This window comes from Symphalangus syndactylus, chromosome 20, assembly GCF_028878055.3.
Source record: "Symphalangus syndactylus isolate Jambi chromosome 20, NHGRI_mSymSyn1-v2.1_pri, whole genome shotgun sequence".
In the NCBI taxonomy this organism is placed as follows: domain Eukaryota; kingdom Metazoa; phylum Chordata; class Mammalia; order Primates; family Hylobatidae; genus Symphalangus; species Symphalangus syndactylus.
Genome location: NC_072442.2, coordinates 27,665,709 through 27,683,207, shown reverse-complemented (window position 1 = coordinate 27,683,207; position 17,499 = coordinate 27,665,709). Strand labels below are relative to the sequence as shown.

Below are 17,499 nucleotides of genomic sequence, written 5' to 3'. Positions count from 1 at the left end.
TGTAGTCCCAGCTACTGGGGAAGCTGAGGTGTGAGGATCGCTTGAGCCCAAGAGGTGGAGGTCGCAGTGAGCCGAGATTGTGCTGCTGCACTCCAGCCTGAATGGCAGAGTGAGACCCTGTCTCAAAAAAAAAAAAAAAATCTTAAAATACCACTGTGATCATATCTACTCGAAACCTCAGCAGACTCTCCATTACCTTCTCCATCAAGTTCAGACTGCAAACTCCCAAGCTCAGTAGTCCCTGTGCAGCCCTAGCTGCCTCCTCGCCTTTATCTCTTACTACTCCCATACAAATCCTTCCTCAAACTGGTCTATTTAATTCCTTCAGATATGCCCTGTACTCTTCTGCCTCTAAGTTTTGGTGTACACAATTTCTCTTCACTTGCAATACTCTCTTCTTCACAGCTTGTCTCTTGGCCTATAGAAATTCAATCCATCCTTCAAGAACTAGTTCGAGAGCCACCTACTAGGCATACTTTTTGATCACCAAGAAGGAAAAGATGGCAGATTCTAAAGTTAGACACATCTGGGTTTGAATTATAACTCCAGTCACTTACTGGCTGAGTGACACTGCGCATATTCCTTAATAACTCTGCCTCAGCTTCATCTTTAAGATGGGGATAAGAGCAACTTCCCTAAGGCATATTGTGTAAAGTAAATGAATTAATTCATGTAAAGCACTTAACAGGATGCCTGGCATAGATGAGGACCCAAGAAATGTTAGATATTGTTATACTGTTATTATTAACATTGCCATTAGTGAACTTATCTTAATCTGAATTCAGACAATACTTATGGCCATCACAAACTCTTCACGTACCTACAGTATCATTCCCCTCCTTCTTCTTTTCCCTCTTACCTCATGTTTGTTCTTCCTCCAATGCCCCAGCCCCCTAGATTGCAAGATCCTGATGAACAGGTCAATTTCTTATACATCTTAGTATAGTAGTGACAATGGTCACTCACACCTAGCATATTGTTTAATGCCTAATGAAACAACACTAAAGAGTTGGCAGTATTAAAATGCCCTGCATCCTATAGTGCAAAAGTATTAACAGAGTACTTAAAGTGATTAATTAAAAAATGTAAATTTCCAGCCTCACAGAATTAAATCTCTTCTTTCATGGTCCTCTAGGTTTTTCTTGCTCTGTATTTTAAAACAAACAACCCAACCTATTCATATAGCAAGAGATAGAACAGCAAAATATATGGAGGTCAGACAGCAGCCAAATGCTAGAGTACAAGGACCTCGAAACAACTCAGCTGAACACAATTCTGGGTAAAGTCCAATAGGAAGACAATTTAAAGGGAAAGGAAGCTGGCTTATCACTTATGCTAATGATGTTGATTGTTACACCAGCCTTAGGATTCCTTTACATATAGGGCCAAGTATAAACAACTGAAATAACCAGGCTAGTAGATATAGAAATATTAGTGATTTTGCTCAACAACTGAGCTTATTACATGATCAATTTAATTACCTATGTCAAAAGTGACTATTAACATACCTCAAGATTCTAAAGTAACTCAAGTTTTGGCTAATGAAGTCATATCAAATGTACACGGTCTTACTGTATACTAATCATTCACTTCAAGTAAATTAGTATGATGACAACTTGATATACATATATTATCATAGCATAAACTATTTTCAACAATGCCCAAGGAAAATAAATGTTACTATAGTACTGATTTCTAGTTTATTTGCATGACTCTACTAACTTTCAATCGATTTCTTCAAAATCAGGCCTAGTAACCACAAACCAAAGAGTTTACTAGTGGAGTGAATTAAGAAGGTTTGATGGTATGTTAATGACTTTCCAAAAACTAGCATAAAGTACTACACATAAGAATAAATTATATTAAAGTTTTATTCCTATGATACTTGTCTTCAGATGACCCTAAAATGTTTTACCAGCTTTGAAGTATAAGTATTCTCAAATCACAAAATCTTAGATTAGAAATAGTCTTATAAGTCCCCCACTGCAGGAATTCTTTATACCACCTCCCAGGCAAAATGTTCTCCAGCCTTTGCTTGAATATTTCCAGCAATGTGCCCTCACTATTTTGCAAGGCAGTGCAATCCACTGTTACAAATTCTTCCTTACAATCACTGGAAATCTGCCTCCCTGAACCAAGAATACCAGTTCTGCTCTCTGAAACAACACAAGATATGTTAACCTTTGAAATAAAATCACTTATTAAGATATAGTTGTCAATTTGATCACACAAAATGCAATTAAAGCTCAGAAAAGAAGAACCCACAACCATACACAACAAAACTTTGAAATTCAGGAAATTATACTGAAATGACAAGCCAGCAAATTTCAGGATATCAAAGCTCACACCTCAGTTAACATACAAATATTGAGAGTAACCTGATTGATTTTTTTACAGTGGAAAGTGGTACAGTGTTTATTAAATATCTTTTTTGCAACCTGATACTACTAAATCCACCAACACCGTTTTTAAAGTTATAGTTCTGTAGGAAGTTCAAGGTGGTTTTCCCAGTTGCTCGCATTTTCATTCAGTCTATTTCTCTCTAAAACATCTGGATGTTTGTTTTTTAAAGCCCATTTGCCCCACTGGTGCAATATATTGTTTTTAAAAACAAATATTTTCAAAAACGGAGGCCAAGAGAATGGAGTGTAAAAGAATGGGGGTGGGGCGAGGAGAGAAGGCAAAGACGGGCCTAGCGGGGAAAGGCTGGTTACTGGGTATTTTCCTTCTGAGAGCACGCTTCATTGGCATAGGCATCTGAGGTAACGAGCCATACAAACACGACCTTAGAACAAGAATGATCATGAGCAATGAGTGTAAGGCATAAATATCTGTAAGACGGAAATAATTTGGCACTGATCACCAAGCAGCACCAGATGCTTCGGGACCTCATAAAGGAAAGGTAAGAGGTCCAGGAAACATTGATCATTGCCACCCTTTGGGGTGGGGGGCAGGCGGGAGAAACCAAGGAATAACTACCGTTGGGCACCAAAGCCTGAACAGTACAGAGCAAAAGAAAGCCAGCAAGTGACTAGGGGAAGGTACACACCCTGGCGAGTCCAAAGAAGGGTGTGCAGTGTGCAAATACTGAACAGGTCTATGAAATGGTGTGGGTAAGAGATGTGGGTGTGGGTAAGGGGCAACGCAGGAGGCTCACGGTCCCCTCCCTGCAGCAGAGCAACAGAAGGTAAAAGAAGGGGGAGGGTGAAAAGCAAGAATGACTCATTACCAAAAGGAAGTGCTCAAGCCATAGGGAGGCATTCCACAGGGGATTTCAGGGCGAGGATTGTGAGGAGCTAGGTGCTCAGGATGATGGGGGCAAAAATCAACGTCTTGTAGTTCCTGCTGCTAGTCTTTAAGATGGGGGTGTGGGGGGTTCGCGGCAGCCGAGTGCCAAGGCCTGGGAAGCGGCGCGGCGCGTGCGCAGTGGCCTTCGGCGGGACCCGCTGAGGCAAAGCGGAGCCGCAGTGACAGAAGCAAGAGGAGCGGCCGCCAGGAAGGACTCACCGAGGCGCAGGGGCTGGAGGTGGTGCTGGGGGTAGGTGACCGCTGGACCGTGACCAAAGCCATCTAGGCGCTGCTGGGTTGTTCCGGGCAGGGCATTCTTGTCCTGAGTGTGGGGGGCGGGAGGGTGACGGAGCCGGGATGGGGAAAGGGGTGCGGGGTGGGGGTGAAGGGAACGGGGAGGAGGAGGAGGCCGCGGGAACGGCCGCAGACTCCGCACCCACCACCAGACTCTCGCCGACTGACGCGCCGAACGGGCGGCGGGCGGGCGGTTAGGCAGCTGCGGGGCACAATGAGCGCTCCCAGTGCGCAGGCGCCACCTGTCAGCTACCGCCTCTCCCCTTGGCGCGCGCCGCCGCCTGGTCGTAACCCTTGAGTTGCCGGAAGCCGGCCGAGTGCGTGCGCCTCGGGCCGCCGCACCCTCCTGGGTTTCCTCCTTCGCGCTGGAATCGCGCGGTTTGCCAGCGCTGGGTGCTGTGGAGTGGAGTGGGGAAAGGGGCCGAAGGGAGCCAGCCGGGTGAGGGGTCCCAGGGCGGGGGGCCGCTGGAGTCTTCACTCCTGAGAGACAACCATTTTATGAGGTGGGGCGGCGCACAGCTTAACCAACCTTAAAAAAAAGCAGCTGAGATGAAAATCCTGAAGCAAACACGTTTTCTATTGGGAAAGGGCTCCGCGGAGTTTCAAACCCTCTCACTTGGCGCAGACACGACTGGGCTAGACCAGTTTACTCCCTTCACCCCGGCTCTCGGGGGCTTTTTCTCGACTTTCCCACCCTTCCGTCCATGTTTTATGATGAGACTTCTGGAAAGAAAACCATTTTCCGTTTGATACCCTGGAAAGGTTTGTGGTACCCTCATGCTTCATCTATTGCCTGTCTAAAGACTTATTCATTATTCCTGAGGAGAAGAGAAGCTGAGCGCGCCCGGGAGTCCGAGGAAGCCGGGCTTGCTGTGTTGTGAGGGTCCAGCCTGCTATTGACCTCTCACTTGCCTCCTGCTGTGAAGACATTCTTTTAATTAAACAGGATTTGCTCGTTAAGCTTTCTTCTCCTTCGTCTCTAAATGTCATTCTTTCATAGACCTATGTAAAAATGTAGATTAAAAGATATTTTAAGGGAATGGTTTTCTCAGGGATAAATTGTCTGCAGAACATAAGCAAACAATGTAATGGAAAATCAAGATTAAAAAGGAAAAAAAACTGCACAATGCAAATATCACTGATTATTTACACAAAGAAAGAGAGTTGACAAGGCTATTGCTCAGCTTGAGTGGATGAGCTGGTAAATACCACCGTACATATCAAAGCTGTAGAAAACACACACACTCGGGAGTTTGCAGTTATTAAAACCCACCCCCTCCTGTTTGTCACTCAAACACTCTTGGATCTCATTGCTTCTTTTAAACTGACAGGGCTGTCATGAGCTCTTTCTGGCTGCTGTACGGTTAAACGCCACAAGAGTCCTCTGTGCTGAGCCTTTGTTCTCTCCCTGGGGCCCTGTGGTTGAAATAATTAGCAGGGAGGTTCCATCAAGAATCAGACACTGAGGGTCCCTGTACTGTACAGTCCTATGTAGAGTGTAGTGCAGAAGCCAGCTGGTAGGCTTTTGCCCCCTGGTGGTGATCAGGAGTGCCTGTGAGACAAAATTAAACAAAGATGTATGGTTCACAGATTAAACAATCTGACTGTGTTTTTCCCAGAGCTCCGTAGTAAACAGGAAAAGAGAAGGCAAGGTTCAGAAGTAAGAACTTTGAACCAATGCATGGGAGACCAAAGAGGAAACTAGATACATAGCCAAGAAATACACATAGCTAGAAGCTGAATGAACTCAAATAAATGAAATATATGTGCTTTATGAACCAAAGTATCATTCTAGAAAAAGTAATATTCAAATCTGTGGGTCTTGGTACTTGTATGTTGATTCTCTGACTCAGGGAGGGCAACAATGATGATCTACTTTTTCATGGTAACATACTCTTCAGAAATTCTTTTGGAAGATGAAAGGCTTAAGTCCATTAACCTTGCAGTGAGAAAGAGCACTGCCATAGGAATCAGAAGACCTGGTTTCCAGTTCCAGCTCTAAAACCTTATTATGGCTTGAACTTTTTGAGCTTCAATTCCTTTATCTCTACAATGGAACCCTAACTGACAGGATTCTTGAGATAATGTATAGTAAAATGCAGAATAAACTGTAAAACCCTCTATGCAATTAAGATAACTTTTTTTTTTTTTGAGACGGAGTCTCCCTTTGCTGCCCAGGCTGGAGTGCAGTGGTGCAATCTTGGCTCACTGCAACCTCCGCCTCCCGGGTTCAAGCAATTCTCCTGCCTCAGCCTCCCGAGTAGCTGGGATTACAGGGGCCTGCCACCACACCCGGCTAATTTTTGTATTTTTAGTAGAGACGGGGTTTCACCGTATTGGCCAGGCTGGTCTCGAACTCCTGTCCTCAAGTGACCTGCCCACCTTGGCCTCCCAAAATTCTAGGATTACAGATGTGAGCCACTGTGCCCGGCTTTTTTTTTTTTTTTTTTTTTTTTTTTTTGACACGGAGTTTTTGCTCTTGTTGCCCAGGCTGGAGTGCAATGGCACGATCTCAGCTCACTGCAACCTCCACCTCCCGGGTTCAAGCTATTCTCCTGTCTCACCCTCCTGAGTAGCTGGGAGTACAGGCATGTGCCACCACGCCCAGCTAATTTTATGTCTTTTTAGTAGAGACGGGGGTTTCACCATGTTGGCCAGGCTGGTCTCAAACTCCTGACCTCATATGATCCACCTGCCTTGGCCTCACAAAGTGCTGTGATGACAGGTGTGAGCCCCCGCACCAGGCCATCATTGTTTTTTGTAATAGTAGAAGTAGATTAGTGGTCAAGACATGTTTCATCTGTAGGTAAGTGTGGAACATTTTTGTTCCACATATCTAAGGTGATAAAATCCTGATCAAAAGTGAATTATGAGATGCCAAAATTCACATTGTTTGTATCAGGAAGTTAATTTATTAATTTTCAGGGGAAATATCTCTTCCTGGTATATACCTTTTAAGGAAAGTAAGATTTGGAACTTATTGGTGCATGTTCATTAATTTATTTACTAATAATTGAGAAAATATTTATTGAATGTGTATCATATACTAGACACTGCTTTAAGAACAAGACAAATGTTTATCTACCTCTTAGGGGCTCAAAGCCAATTAATAGGGGAAAACACATCAACAAATAATTAGAGCATAGTTTAGTGGTACTATGGCTTCTGTCACCTCTGCTAGGTGTGAAAGGAGGTATATAGAAATATAAGAGAAGTCTATATACGTACAAAGTTCTATAGAAACAAAGGAGAGAAGGTCTGGACAAATGTGCTCTTTATGATATTGGCTTTCAGGCTTTGTCTGCAGATCCCAATACAGTCACTTTGTGAACAGAGCTGGACCACAGTAAGCATTTGATGAAATCTACGCTCTGTGCCCCATTTATACCTAATTTCCCTAGTCTCCACCCTGGTTCCTGCTAGGTCTTCTGGTGAACTGAGAGAGGAGATATTTTCTAATAGAGTGAAGGTCCTAGGATCCTCTTACTATTCTAGCTGAATTTGAGGAGAGAGAGGCCAAGAGCAGGATTCCCAAAAGAGGGAGCCAAAGAGACAAAAGTCCTCCTAGTTCTATTTATAGCACTTTCACTCTTCCCACCTATGATGCTGGAGGCCTGGTTGTACCACTGGAGTCCATTTAACCCTTAACTTGTATCAATATTTCTTCCAGGGTGAAATTATAGGGGAGCTTGAAATCTCTGAGGTTAACTGGTTCTTAAGCTTTGAGAACCTGATGAAAACTATTGACCTTCTCTCCAGAAAAATGTACTTGCATATTTCTCATACCTACTAAAACCTATCAAGGAACCAAGGTGAAGAATCCTGATCTAAATGTTAAAGGGGTGGTTCTCTACCTTTTTTTTCCACATCATGACATCCATAGAAATAATATTTGTGCAGCACACTGGGATAAATTAAAGGGGAATTGGAGGCAACTAATTACATGGGGCTTGGTGAAAAAAATTGTTTTCTTTATATTACTTTTAATGAGAAAAATAAACATATTAAGGATGACACTAAATATTGAATTTGTATACATTTCCAAACAAAGTTGTCTAAAAATTTAATGAAAAACCTGAGATTGCTTCTATAAACCTAACATTTTTTATACAGGATTTTATGATTGAAATGACTGCATGCAGTTCTTGAACGAGACAGTTTAACAGTGATCTCTTCAAATTCTTGGTAGTCATTATTGATGAGAACTTAGTTTATTCAAGTAGGTGATAAAAAAACTTCTAAACAATTTTCACAACAATTCAAAATTTAAAAGTATAAATTATAATTGATAATATATCCACATTACAACAGGGTATTTCCTCATTACATTTGCCAATGGGAATTTCCCCATCTACCCAAACACTTTTCATGTCAAGCATCTATTGCAAAATATTGATAAAGGTCTAATTTGCAGAGTATGATTGTGTTATTAGTTCAATAATTCTGCATCTAACTTGAACATAATTAAAAGGGCACATCAGGTATAAACAAAAGGAAGAATGCTATATATATATATAAAAAGAGAGATTGTGAGCTGAGTTCATCAGGAGTACCTAGCAGGCCTCCCTGCGTTTCCTGGCCTTATCTGAGGCTGTAAGTCCTGCTCTTTTGGTACCTGGAGCATCCTCCAAAGCTCAGTGTTTATGATAGGCAGCAATGTGTACTACAATTGTCTTGTGAAAGTGATGACTTGGTGGTAGAATACTTCTTGGCTTTGCTTGGCAAGAACTTCACTGTGCTGTCCACCAGTGGAACCATGGGCATACTAGGGTGGGTATTCACACCCTGATTTTGGGGGGCTGCTGAGAATCTCTAGATCACACTGCTTCTTGCCAGGAGTGAATTACCTAGATTTATCAACCACTCCAGTTCTTTTAAGTAATTCCTCAGACTGAATAGATCCCTATCTTGCAATATATCTATAACTCATTCATTGCATACCAAATGAAGTATTTCACTTAAAAGATTATGGCTTATATAGCTAAGCTTAAGAGAGAGCAAAAAAAAAAAAAGTGAGTCAAAAAAAGACACAAGAAATCATGGTCCTATCCTTGATAATCCAATCCCTTATATTTGAAACAACTTGGGCATAATTATAAGTATAAATTAACATAGCACAGATATATAAGAGCTGAGAGTAACTGCAGTATTATTGAGTTGTGTTGTTTTCACTTGGTTGTTTTTTTTAAGTTTTATAAAAACTTTAACTTTTACTAACTTCATTTGACTGTGTCCTGACAGGAGACAGAAAGAAGACCAGCTTGGGTGGGGTGTGGTGCCTTATGCCTGTAATTCCAGTACTTTGGGAGGCTGAGGCAGGAGGAGTGCATAAGGCTAGGAATTTGAGAGCAGCCTAGGCAACATAGTAAGACCTCATCTCTCCAAAAAATACCAAAATTAGCCAGGTGTGGTGGTACACACCTGCAGTCCTAGCTACTTAGGGGGCTGAGGTGGGAGGATTGCTTGAGCCCAGGAGGTTGAGGTTGCAGTGAGCCATTACTGTGCCATTATACTCCAGCCTGGGTAACAGAGCAAGACCTTGTCTCAAAAAAACAGAAACTCTACCAGTTATTTGCCAAGAAATTTTAACAAAGAATTAATAACTAGATATAAAGTTGTTAAGTAGATAACTAAAAAAGTAAAAAGAGAAATCTAAAGTATCACAATGGTGAGTAATTCCTCCCACCTTAAGGGCTAGAAAACAAAAAAAAAAAACAAAACAAAACAAAAAGAAACGAAGCAAAGGGAAAAATTTAGAAATTTAGAGGATTGGCCCCACAGAGCTAAAACTAAGGTCTCTGAAGAGAAAGTGCTGCTCAGCTGGTGTTAGTGCCTCTGAGATTAGAGGAGGGTCTTCATGGCAGCCAGGGTTCTGGGACACAGACTTCTGAAGCAGGAGCACTGACTGGCTGGTGGTGGTGCCTTAGAGTAATGAAAATTATAGAACTATAGAAAAACTACTACAAACTGGATTCAGCTGTTGCTACAAAAAGGAAATACTGCTACCAGGATGAAGAAGCATTACTAGGTAAAGCACACAGGAACCAAAAGGCCACAAGAAGCAGTCAGGGAAAATGTGGCACATATACACCATGGAATACTATGCAGCCATAAAAAAGGATGAGTTCATGTCCTTTGTAGGGACATGGATGAAGCTGGAAACCATCATTCTGAGCAAACGATCGCAAGGACAAAAAACCAAACACTGCATGTTCTCACTCATAGGTGGGAATTGAACAATGAGAACACTTGGATACAGGAAGGGGAACATCACACACTGGGGCCTGTCGTGGGGTGGGGGGAGAGGGGAGGGATAGCATTAGGAGATATACCTAATGTAAATGATGAGTTAATGGGTGCAGCACACCAACATGGCACATGTATACATATGTAACAAACCTGCACGTTGTGCACATGTGCCCTAGAACTTAAAGTATAATAATAATAAAAAAAGAAGCAATCGGGATAGACAAGAAGGAGCAAGTCTCTTGTCTTCCCTTCAGGTGTGGGATGTCCCTCTGGTGCCCCCAGTTAGCATAGTATAACAAAGCCAGCTGGCAAGGCAAAGAAATGTGATTTTCAGGGTCTCAGCTTTAGCAACAAAGAAGAGTAAAAATGGGTGAATTTGGAGATGAGACAATAATTTAATAACTGGCACTTGATTGATATGGAAATTGATGCCAGAATGGAATTTATTTCCCATCCTCTGGTTTGCATATATCTCTTAAAGACAGTTAAAGATCTTGCTACTTCCTGCTCCTCAGATACAATCAGCATACTTTCATCAATGTAATGCTGACTGGGAAGTCAAGATGCTCAATATCTCTGTAGACTATATTATGGCAGAGAGCTAGAGAAATGATGTAGCCCTGAGGCAAGACTGTGAAGGGATATTGTTGGCCCTGTCAAGTAAAACCAAACTGCTTCAGGTGTTTCTTGCCAATTTATATGGAGAAATAGGCATTTTATGGGACAATAGCTACATACCAGGTGCCAAGGGCTGTGTTTATTTGCTCCAATAAAGATACTACGTATGGAAGAGGAGGTGCAAGTGGAGGCATAATCTGATAAAATTTACAGTAATCCACAGTCATTCTCCAAGATCCATCCACCTTCTTTTTCACAGGCCAAACAGGCAAGTTAAATTGGTGTGAGGTAGCTTTCATCACTCTTGCTTCATTTTTTTTTTTTTTTGAGACAGAGTTTCTGTCGCCCAGGCTGGAGTGCAGTGGCGCGATCTTGGCTCACTGCAACCTCTGCCTCCCAGCTTCAAGTGATTCTCCCACCTCAGCCTCCCAAGTAGCTGGGATTACAGGCGTGTGCCACCACGCCCAGCTAATTTTCAGATTTTTAGTACAGACGGGGTTTCACCATGTTGACCAGGCTGGTCTCAAACTCCTGACCTCAGGTGATCCACCCGCCTTGGCCTCCCAAAGTGCTAGGATTACAGACGTGAGACACTGTGCCCAGCCTCACTCCTGCTTCTTTCGGATCTTTACTGGTTTCACTAATCTCTGTAATCCCCCATCCTCCCAACCCCAAGGAAGCAATATTTTTGTTTACTGTCCTGGTGTGTTTGAAGGGGGTTTGAGGGGAAGTTTTCAAAGCCTTCTACTTGGCCCTTCCTACTGTAATAGTCCTTATTCCAGAGTCAGAGAACAGATATAGAGATCCTGCCAGTTACCAGTATCTCTGTTCTAATTATATATTCAGGGACTGATGAAATCACCACAGGATGGTTCTATAGCCCTACTAAACCACTGTGATTCAAACTTGAGTTAAGACTCCATCTGGCCACTGCAAACCCCCACTTAACCTTATGGACTGAAGTGGTGTTTTGGATCCCCAGGATTAACATCAGTTTAGAATCAGTGTTTAGATATCTCTGAAAAACCTGGATATTCCTTTTCCCTAACACAAAGCCATTTTAGGAAATGGCCATCAATCTCTGTGGAAAAGACTTAGAGGAAGATTTTTCAGTATATACTAGTGGCAATGCTACAGAGCTCTTTCTCAAAGGGACCCACCTTTCAATTAAGGAACTGGGTGAAAGGTTGGAATTCTCCATTGTGATGACTAAAATTATATTTTTGGCCCTCATACAGGCAGACCTTGGAGATATTTTGGGTTTGGTTCCGGACCACTACAATAAAGAGAACATCACAATAAAGTGGTCACATGAAGTTTTGGTTTCCCAATGCATATATAAAAGTTATATTTATACTATAGTCTATTAAGTGTGCAGTAGCATTATGTCTAAAAAATGTACATATCTTAATTTAAAAATACATTTTTGCTAAAAAATGCTAACAATCATATGAGCCTTTATCCACTCAAAATCTTTTTGCTGATGGAGGACCTTGCCTCGATGTTGATAGCTGATAACTGATCAGAGTAGTGGTTGCTGAAGGCTAGTGTGGCTGTGAAAATATCTTAAATTAAGACAATCAAGTTTGCCACATTGATTGACTCTTCCTGTCTTGAATAATTTCTCTGTAATGTTCGATGCTGTTTGATAACTTTTTACCCACAGTGCAACTTCTTTCAAAATTAGAATCAGTCCTGTCATATCCTACCACTGCTTCAACAACTAAGTTTATGTAGTATTCTAAATCCTTTGTTGTCATTTCAGTGATGTTCACAGTGTCTTCACCAGGAGTGATTCCACCTCAAGAAACTGCTTTCTTTGCCCATCTATAAGAAGACACTCCTCATTCATTCAAGTTTTATCATGAGATTGCAGCAATTCAGTCACATCTTCAGGCCTCACTTCTAATTCTAGGTCTCTTGCTATTTCCATTACATCTGCAGTTACTTCCTCCACTGAAGTCCTGGGGCCCTCAAAGTCATCCATGAGGGTTGGAATCAACTTCTTCCAAACTCTGTTAATGCTGATATTTTGACTTCCTTCCATGAATCACAAATGTTCTTAATGACATCTAGAATGGTGAATCCTTTCAAGAAGGTTTTCAATTTACTTTGCCAAAATCCATCAGGATAATCACTATCTATGGAAGCTATAGCCTTATGAAATGTATTTCTTAAATAAGACTTGAAAGTTGAAATTGGTCTTTTGATCCATGGGCTGCAGAATGGATTCTGTATTGGCAGGCATGGGAACAACATTAATTACCTTGTACATTTCCATCAGAGCTCTTAGGTGACCAAGTGCACTGTCAATGAACAGTAATATTTTGAAAGGAATCAATTTTCCTGAGCAATAGATCTCAAGGGTGTATTTAAAATATTCCTTAAGCCATACTGTAAACAAATGTGCTGTCATCCAGACTTTGTTTTTCCATTTATAGAGTACAGGCAGAATAGATTTAGCACAATTCTTAAGGGTTAAGATTTTTGAAATGATAAATGAGCATTGGTTTCAACTTAAAGTCACCAGCTGCATTAGCCCCAAACAAGAGAGTCAGCCTATTCTTTGAAGCTTTGAAGCCAGACGTTGACTTCTCTCCAGCTATGAAATCCTAGATAGCATCCTCTTCCAATAGAAGGCTGCTTTGTCTGCATGGAAAATCCATTGTTTAGTGTAGCCACCTTCACTGATGATCTTAGTTAAATCTTTTGGGTAACTTGCTGCAACTTCTACATCAGCACTTGCAGCTTCACCTTGCACTTTTAAGTTATGGAGATGTCTTCTTTCCTTAAACCCCATGAATCAACTTCTGATAGTTTTCAGCTTTTCCTCTGCAGCTTTCTCACCTCTCTCAGCCTTCACAGAATTGAAGAGAAGGTAGGGCCTTGCTCTGGATTGGGCTTTGGCTTAAGGGAATGTTGTAGCTGATTTGATCTTCTATCCAGACCACTAACACTTTCTCCATATCAGCATATCTGCTATATGAATTCTTCAAACACTTTTTGAACCTAGAGTGTTTGTTCCTTCTGTTTCAAATTTCTTACTAGTCTTTTACTATCCAGCTTCCTTTGTGAAAATGTCCCTAACTACCCTGGGAAAATTAATTGCTTATTTCTCTGTTCCTTAACATTTTGTGTGTACCTCTACTCTTGCACTTTGCAGATTGAATTGCATCTCTTTCCCTCACTGAACTGGGAACTCTTTTTTTTTTTTGAGACGGAGTTTCGCTCGTTGCCCAGTCTGGAGTGCAATGGCATGATCTTGGCTCACTGCAACCTCCGCCTCCCAGGTTCAAGCCATTCTCCTGCCTCAGCCTCCTACGTAGCTGGGATCACAGGCACCCACCAACACACTCAGCTACTTTTTTGTATTTTTAGTAGAGATAGGGTTTCACTATGTTGGCCAGGCTGGTCTCGAACTCCTGACTTCAGATGATCCACCTGCCTTGGTCTCCCAAAGTGCTGGGATTACGAGCATGAGCCACTGCGCCCGGACTAAACTGGGAACTCTTTAAGGCAGGTCTTATTCATCCTTTTAAGCCCCAGCATTTGCCTGCATATAGAAAGCACCTAATAAAGTCTTATTGAGTTGAATTTATCTGAGTGCATCCAAACCAAATAGATTTTAAAAGAAATGGAAGGAAGCTTCTCAGCAATTTCAGGAGATGGACACCATAAGCAAAGAAATGAGGCTGTTGAGAATATACAGTTGGGAGCTATCATATAAATTTATTTTCTATTATTTATTATTTATTAAGTGCTTCAAAAAGGCTTTGAGGCAGCTATTTTTAAATGTTGGAAACTCTTCTCTCCAAAGGCAGTACGTTTGGTTTATTTAGCTAGAACATGTGTTATGTTGATAAAAAGAAAAGGGAATGGCCAGGTGCGGTGCCTCACACCTGTAATCCCAGCACTTTTGGAGGCTGAGGAGGGTGGATCACTTGAGGTCAGGAGTTCAAGACCAGCCTGGCCAACATGGTGAAACCCCATCTCTACTAAACGTACAAAAATTAGCCAGGTGTGGTGGTGAGCACCTGTAGTCCCAGCTACTCGGGAGGCTGAGGCAGGAGAATCACTTGAACCCAGGAGGTGGAGGTTGCAGTGAGCCGAGATTGCGCCACTGTAGTCCAGCCTGGGCGACAGAATGAGACTCTGTAAAAAAAGAAAAGAAAAGAAAAGAAAAAAAAGGGAATACGCTAGAGCGTTAGATACATACTATTTCAAATTAGAGTCTCTAGACTGTAACTGTCCTGGAGGCAGAGACTGTGTGAATGTAATTTACTCTTTACACAACACCTAGCTCATATATATACAAACTCTTAAATGATTTTTGGCATGGCAGTGATTTGATAATCTGTGACAGTCATTTGCAGTAAAGTGGGGATCTGGTAATTATTTATTTTAATACCTCAATATAAATAAATAAACCAGATAAGTCACATTCTTCTGGAATTCTCCCTTGCCAAAAAAATGCTTTTTGAGATATTATTATTCTATTCTCTATCTACCTTTCTTGCATGAATTAGGTAGCCATAAAAGTTTCACTTTACCTCACCTTGTTATCTCAAAAATTAATGAGGATTACAATCATGTTAAAAATATAATTGCATTACTGTTGCTGTATTTTTTTTTAATGATAGTAGTAATGATTACTATGGTGAGTTTTCTTGTCTCCCTGAGCAATGATCTAGCTTTGGTCAGTAGCAACAGTCATAACAGTAATACAGTTGGAAAAGTTCAGCAGTTGAGAATTTATCATTCAATAGAATTGTGGGGTGAGGTGAGGGCAGGAGTGAGGGAGATTTTTTAACTTCTGGAGTACTTTGTGATGTTTATTAATATTTTCTTTCTTTTTGTTATTAATACTGGTCTAGTAATATTCTTCTATACCATTTGGTGATACCTTTTGGAGTCCAAATGAATGAGTCAACATCTCAAGAGGAACTCAGACCTGCTCAGGTTCTTGTCCTATATAGGTTTATTACATTTATGGGAAGATTTGAGATTCAACATTCTTGGGAAAATTGAGATATAATATCACAGTCTATCATTTAATTATTTCTCTTTTTGGTTGAAGTATTCTGCATCAGGTTTTGACAGAAATGCTGAAAAGGGGGTCAAAATAACAGTTGAGTCATGGCGACCTGCTTCTAGTTGGTTGGCATTCCTTGATTATATATAAAAGTCTGTTATTGTTTGAATTTGTTTATACAACTACTTTGTGTAATTTTATTTGGCATGATATTTACTCATTATGTGAAATTTTTAAGAATTAAAACCTTACTGTATTAAAGTATAAGACAGTAGTTTAATCCACAGCTCTTTTTGGATGCCATTTACTAACACTGTTTCCATTTCAGGAAAATGGAAAAGAAGACAAAGAGAGGAAATGGAACTTAACTGAAGTGAAAGAGCTTCATGAGGTAGAGGTGGCATGAATAAATCAGATATTAATGCTGGAGAATAAGCTAGATAAATCAATTTTCTTATGATAAAAGAAAAGATGTGGGTATTCAAAAAGATAACTAGAATTGCAAAAGGAAAAGGACAAACTCATGTTGATTATTAAGCTGATTCATTTGAGTAAGTTGCAGGAAACTTCCATAGACAGGTAAATTATTTGTGAAGAACTGTTATAAATTACAGATAAATAAAGACTGCTTTCTAAAGTTACCCTAAAAACTGTAACCACCAGCTTTTAGGGTCACTTTACTATCATGCTGAAAATGTAATTTCCAGGTTAATCATTTAAGTAACTTTGTGTTTAAATAAATACAAGACTACAATAAAGAAGAACATTTCATAGAAAAGGGGAGGCAATTAAAAATAGTCCTATAGATTCACAAGTGAGTTGACTAATGCGAGTTTTTAAAATATCCTATTGATTGTCGATGGCTCACACTTGTAATCCCAGCACTTTGGGAGACCGAGGTGGATCACTTGAGGTCAGGAGTTCGAGACCAGATTGGCCAACATGGCGAAACTCCATCTCTACTAATAATACAAAAATTATCTGGGCCTGACGGTGCATGCCTGTAATCCTAGCTACTTGAAAGGCCAAGGCAAGATAATCACTTTAACCCAGGAGGTGGAGGTTGCAGTGAGCCGAGATCGTGCCACTGCGCTCCAGCCTGGGCAACAGAGTGAAACTGCGTCTCCAAAAAAAAAAAAAAAAAAAAAAAAAAAAAAAAAAAAAAAATATATATATATATATATATATATAGTCAGATTTTTAAAGTATGTTAGCATGTATACAAAAACTATTTTGTTGCTATTCATAAAATTGATCTTTAATTTCCTCAATTAAGATTAAATGCTTTTTCTTTTTGCCACAAATACAGAAAGTGATTCTAGTAATGAAACAGTAGCATTTCCAAAGGTCTGATTTCCTTATGCTATGGTCTCTAATCATGTTTCTATAAAGTATTGTATAATTCAAGAATTAGTGTACATCTAAAATGATATTCCTAGCATATTACTTTGTTAGTAATAGGAAGATGTGATGACATTTTGAACCAACACATTTTATCTTGTAAATGCAGAAAATACACTCTGATTACCTCTTCACCTCTAATATACAGCATTAGATCCCAGAAAAATTAACTAGGAATGTTTGGTTAACCCTTACAAAGCAATTAACTTTCCTTTAATTGGAATAATTTATAGAAGTTTGTAAAAAATCAAGTCACACTGAAATTGGTGATTTTTTTCCTCTTTTCAAAGACTTTACAGAGTGTGCCAGATGTTCCTGTAAAAGAGGCCACCAACAATGTGGTGGAGAAAGCAACAGATGAAATGAAATCCCAAGGTAGAGAACTAGCCTTTCTCTTATACAATAGAATCTAAAACTGGCTGGGCATGGTGGCTCAGGCCTGTAATCCCAGCACTTTGGGAGGCCGAGGCAGGTGGATCACCAGAGGTCAGGAGTTCGAAACCAGCCTGGCCAACATGGTGAAACACCATCTCTTCTAAAAATACAAAAAATTAGCTGGGCTTAGTGGTGGGTGCCTGTAATCCCAGCTACTCTGGAGGCTGAGGCAGGAGAATTGT

General features: G+C 40.6%; 2 protein-coding genes across 14 annotated transcripts in view; one reads left to right on the top strand and one right to left on the bottom strand.

Annotated features, from left to right (window-relative positions):
* The window catches only part of SSH2 (slingshot protein phosphatase 2), a 315,105-nt gene extending 311,289 nt beyond the window's left edge, over positions 1-3,816 (bottom strand). The window contains exon 1 of one of the 4 annotated variants that reach the window (XM_055257473.2): positions 3,508-3,816. In XM_055257473.2, coding sequence (XP_055113448.1) covers positions 3,508-3,570 — 63 coding nt within the window. In that variant the 5' untranslated portion in view covers positions 3,571-3,816. The remainder of the gene's footprint in view (positions 1-3,507) is intronic. The other 3 variants (XM_055257466.2, XM_055257465.2, XM_055257468.2) reach the window with 3 other exon arrangements.
* The window catches only part of EFCAB5 (EF-hand calcium binding domain 5), a 171,519-nt gene continuing 157,456 nt past the window's right edge, over positions 3,437-17,499 (top strand). For 3 of the 10 annotated variants that reach the window (XM_055257461.2, XM_055257460.2, XM_055257457.2), the window contains exons 1-3: positions 15,107-15,408; positions 15,810-15,872; positions 17,173-17,257. In XM_055257461.2, coding sequence (XP_055113436.2) covers positions 15,367-15,408; positions 15,810-15,872; positions 17,173-17,257 — 190 coding nt within the window. In that variant the 5' untranslated portion in view covers positions 15,107-15,366. Of the gene's footprint in view, positions 3,539-15,106; positions 15,409-15,809; positions 15,873-17,172; positions 17,258-17,499 lie in introns of those variants that run through there. The other 7 variants (XM_063628643.1, XM_055257458.2, XM_055257454.2 and 4 more) reach the window with 6 other exon arrangements.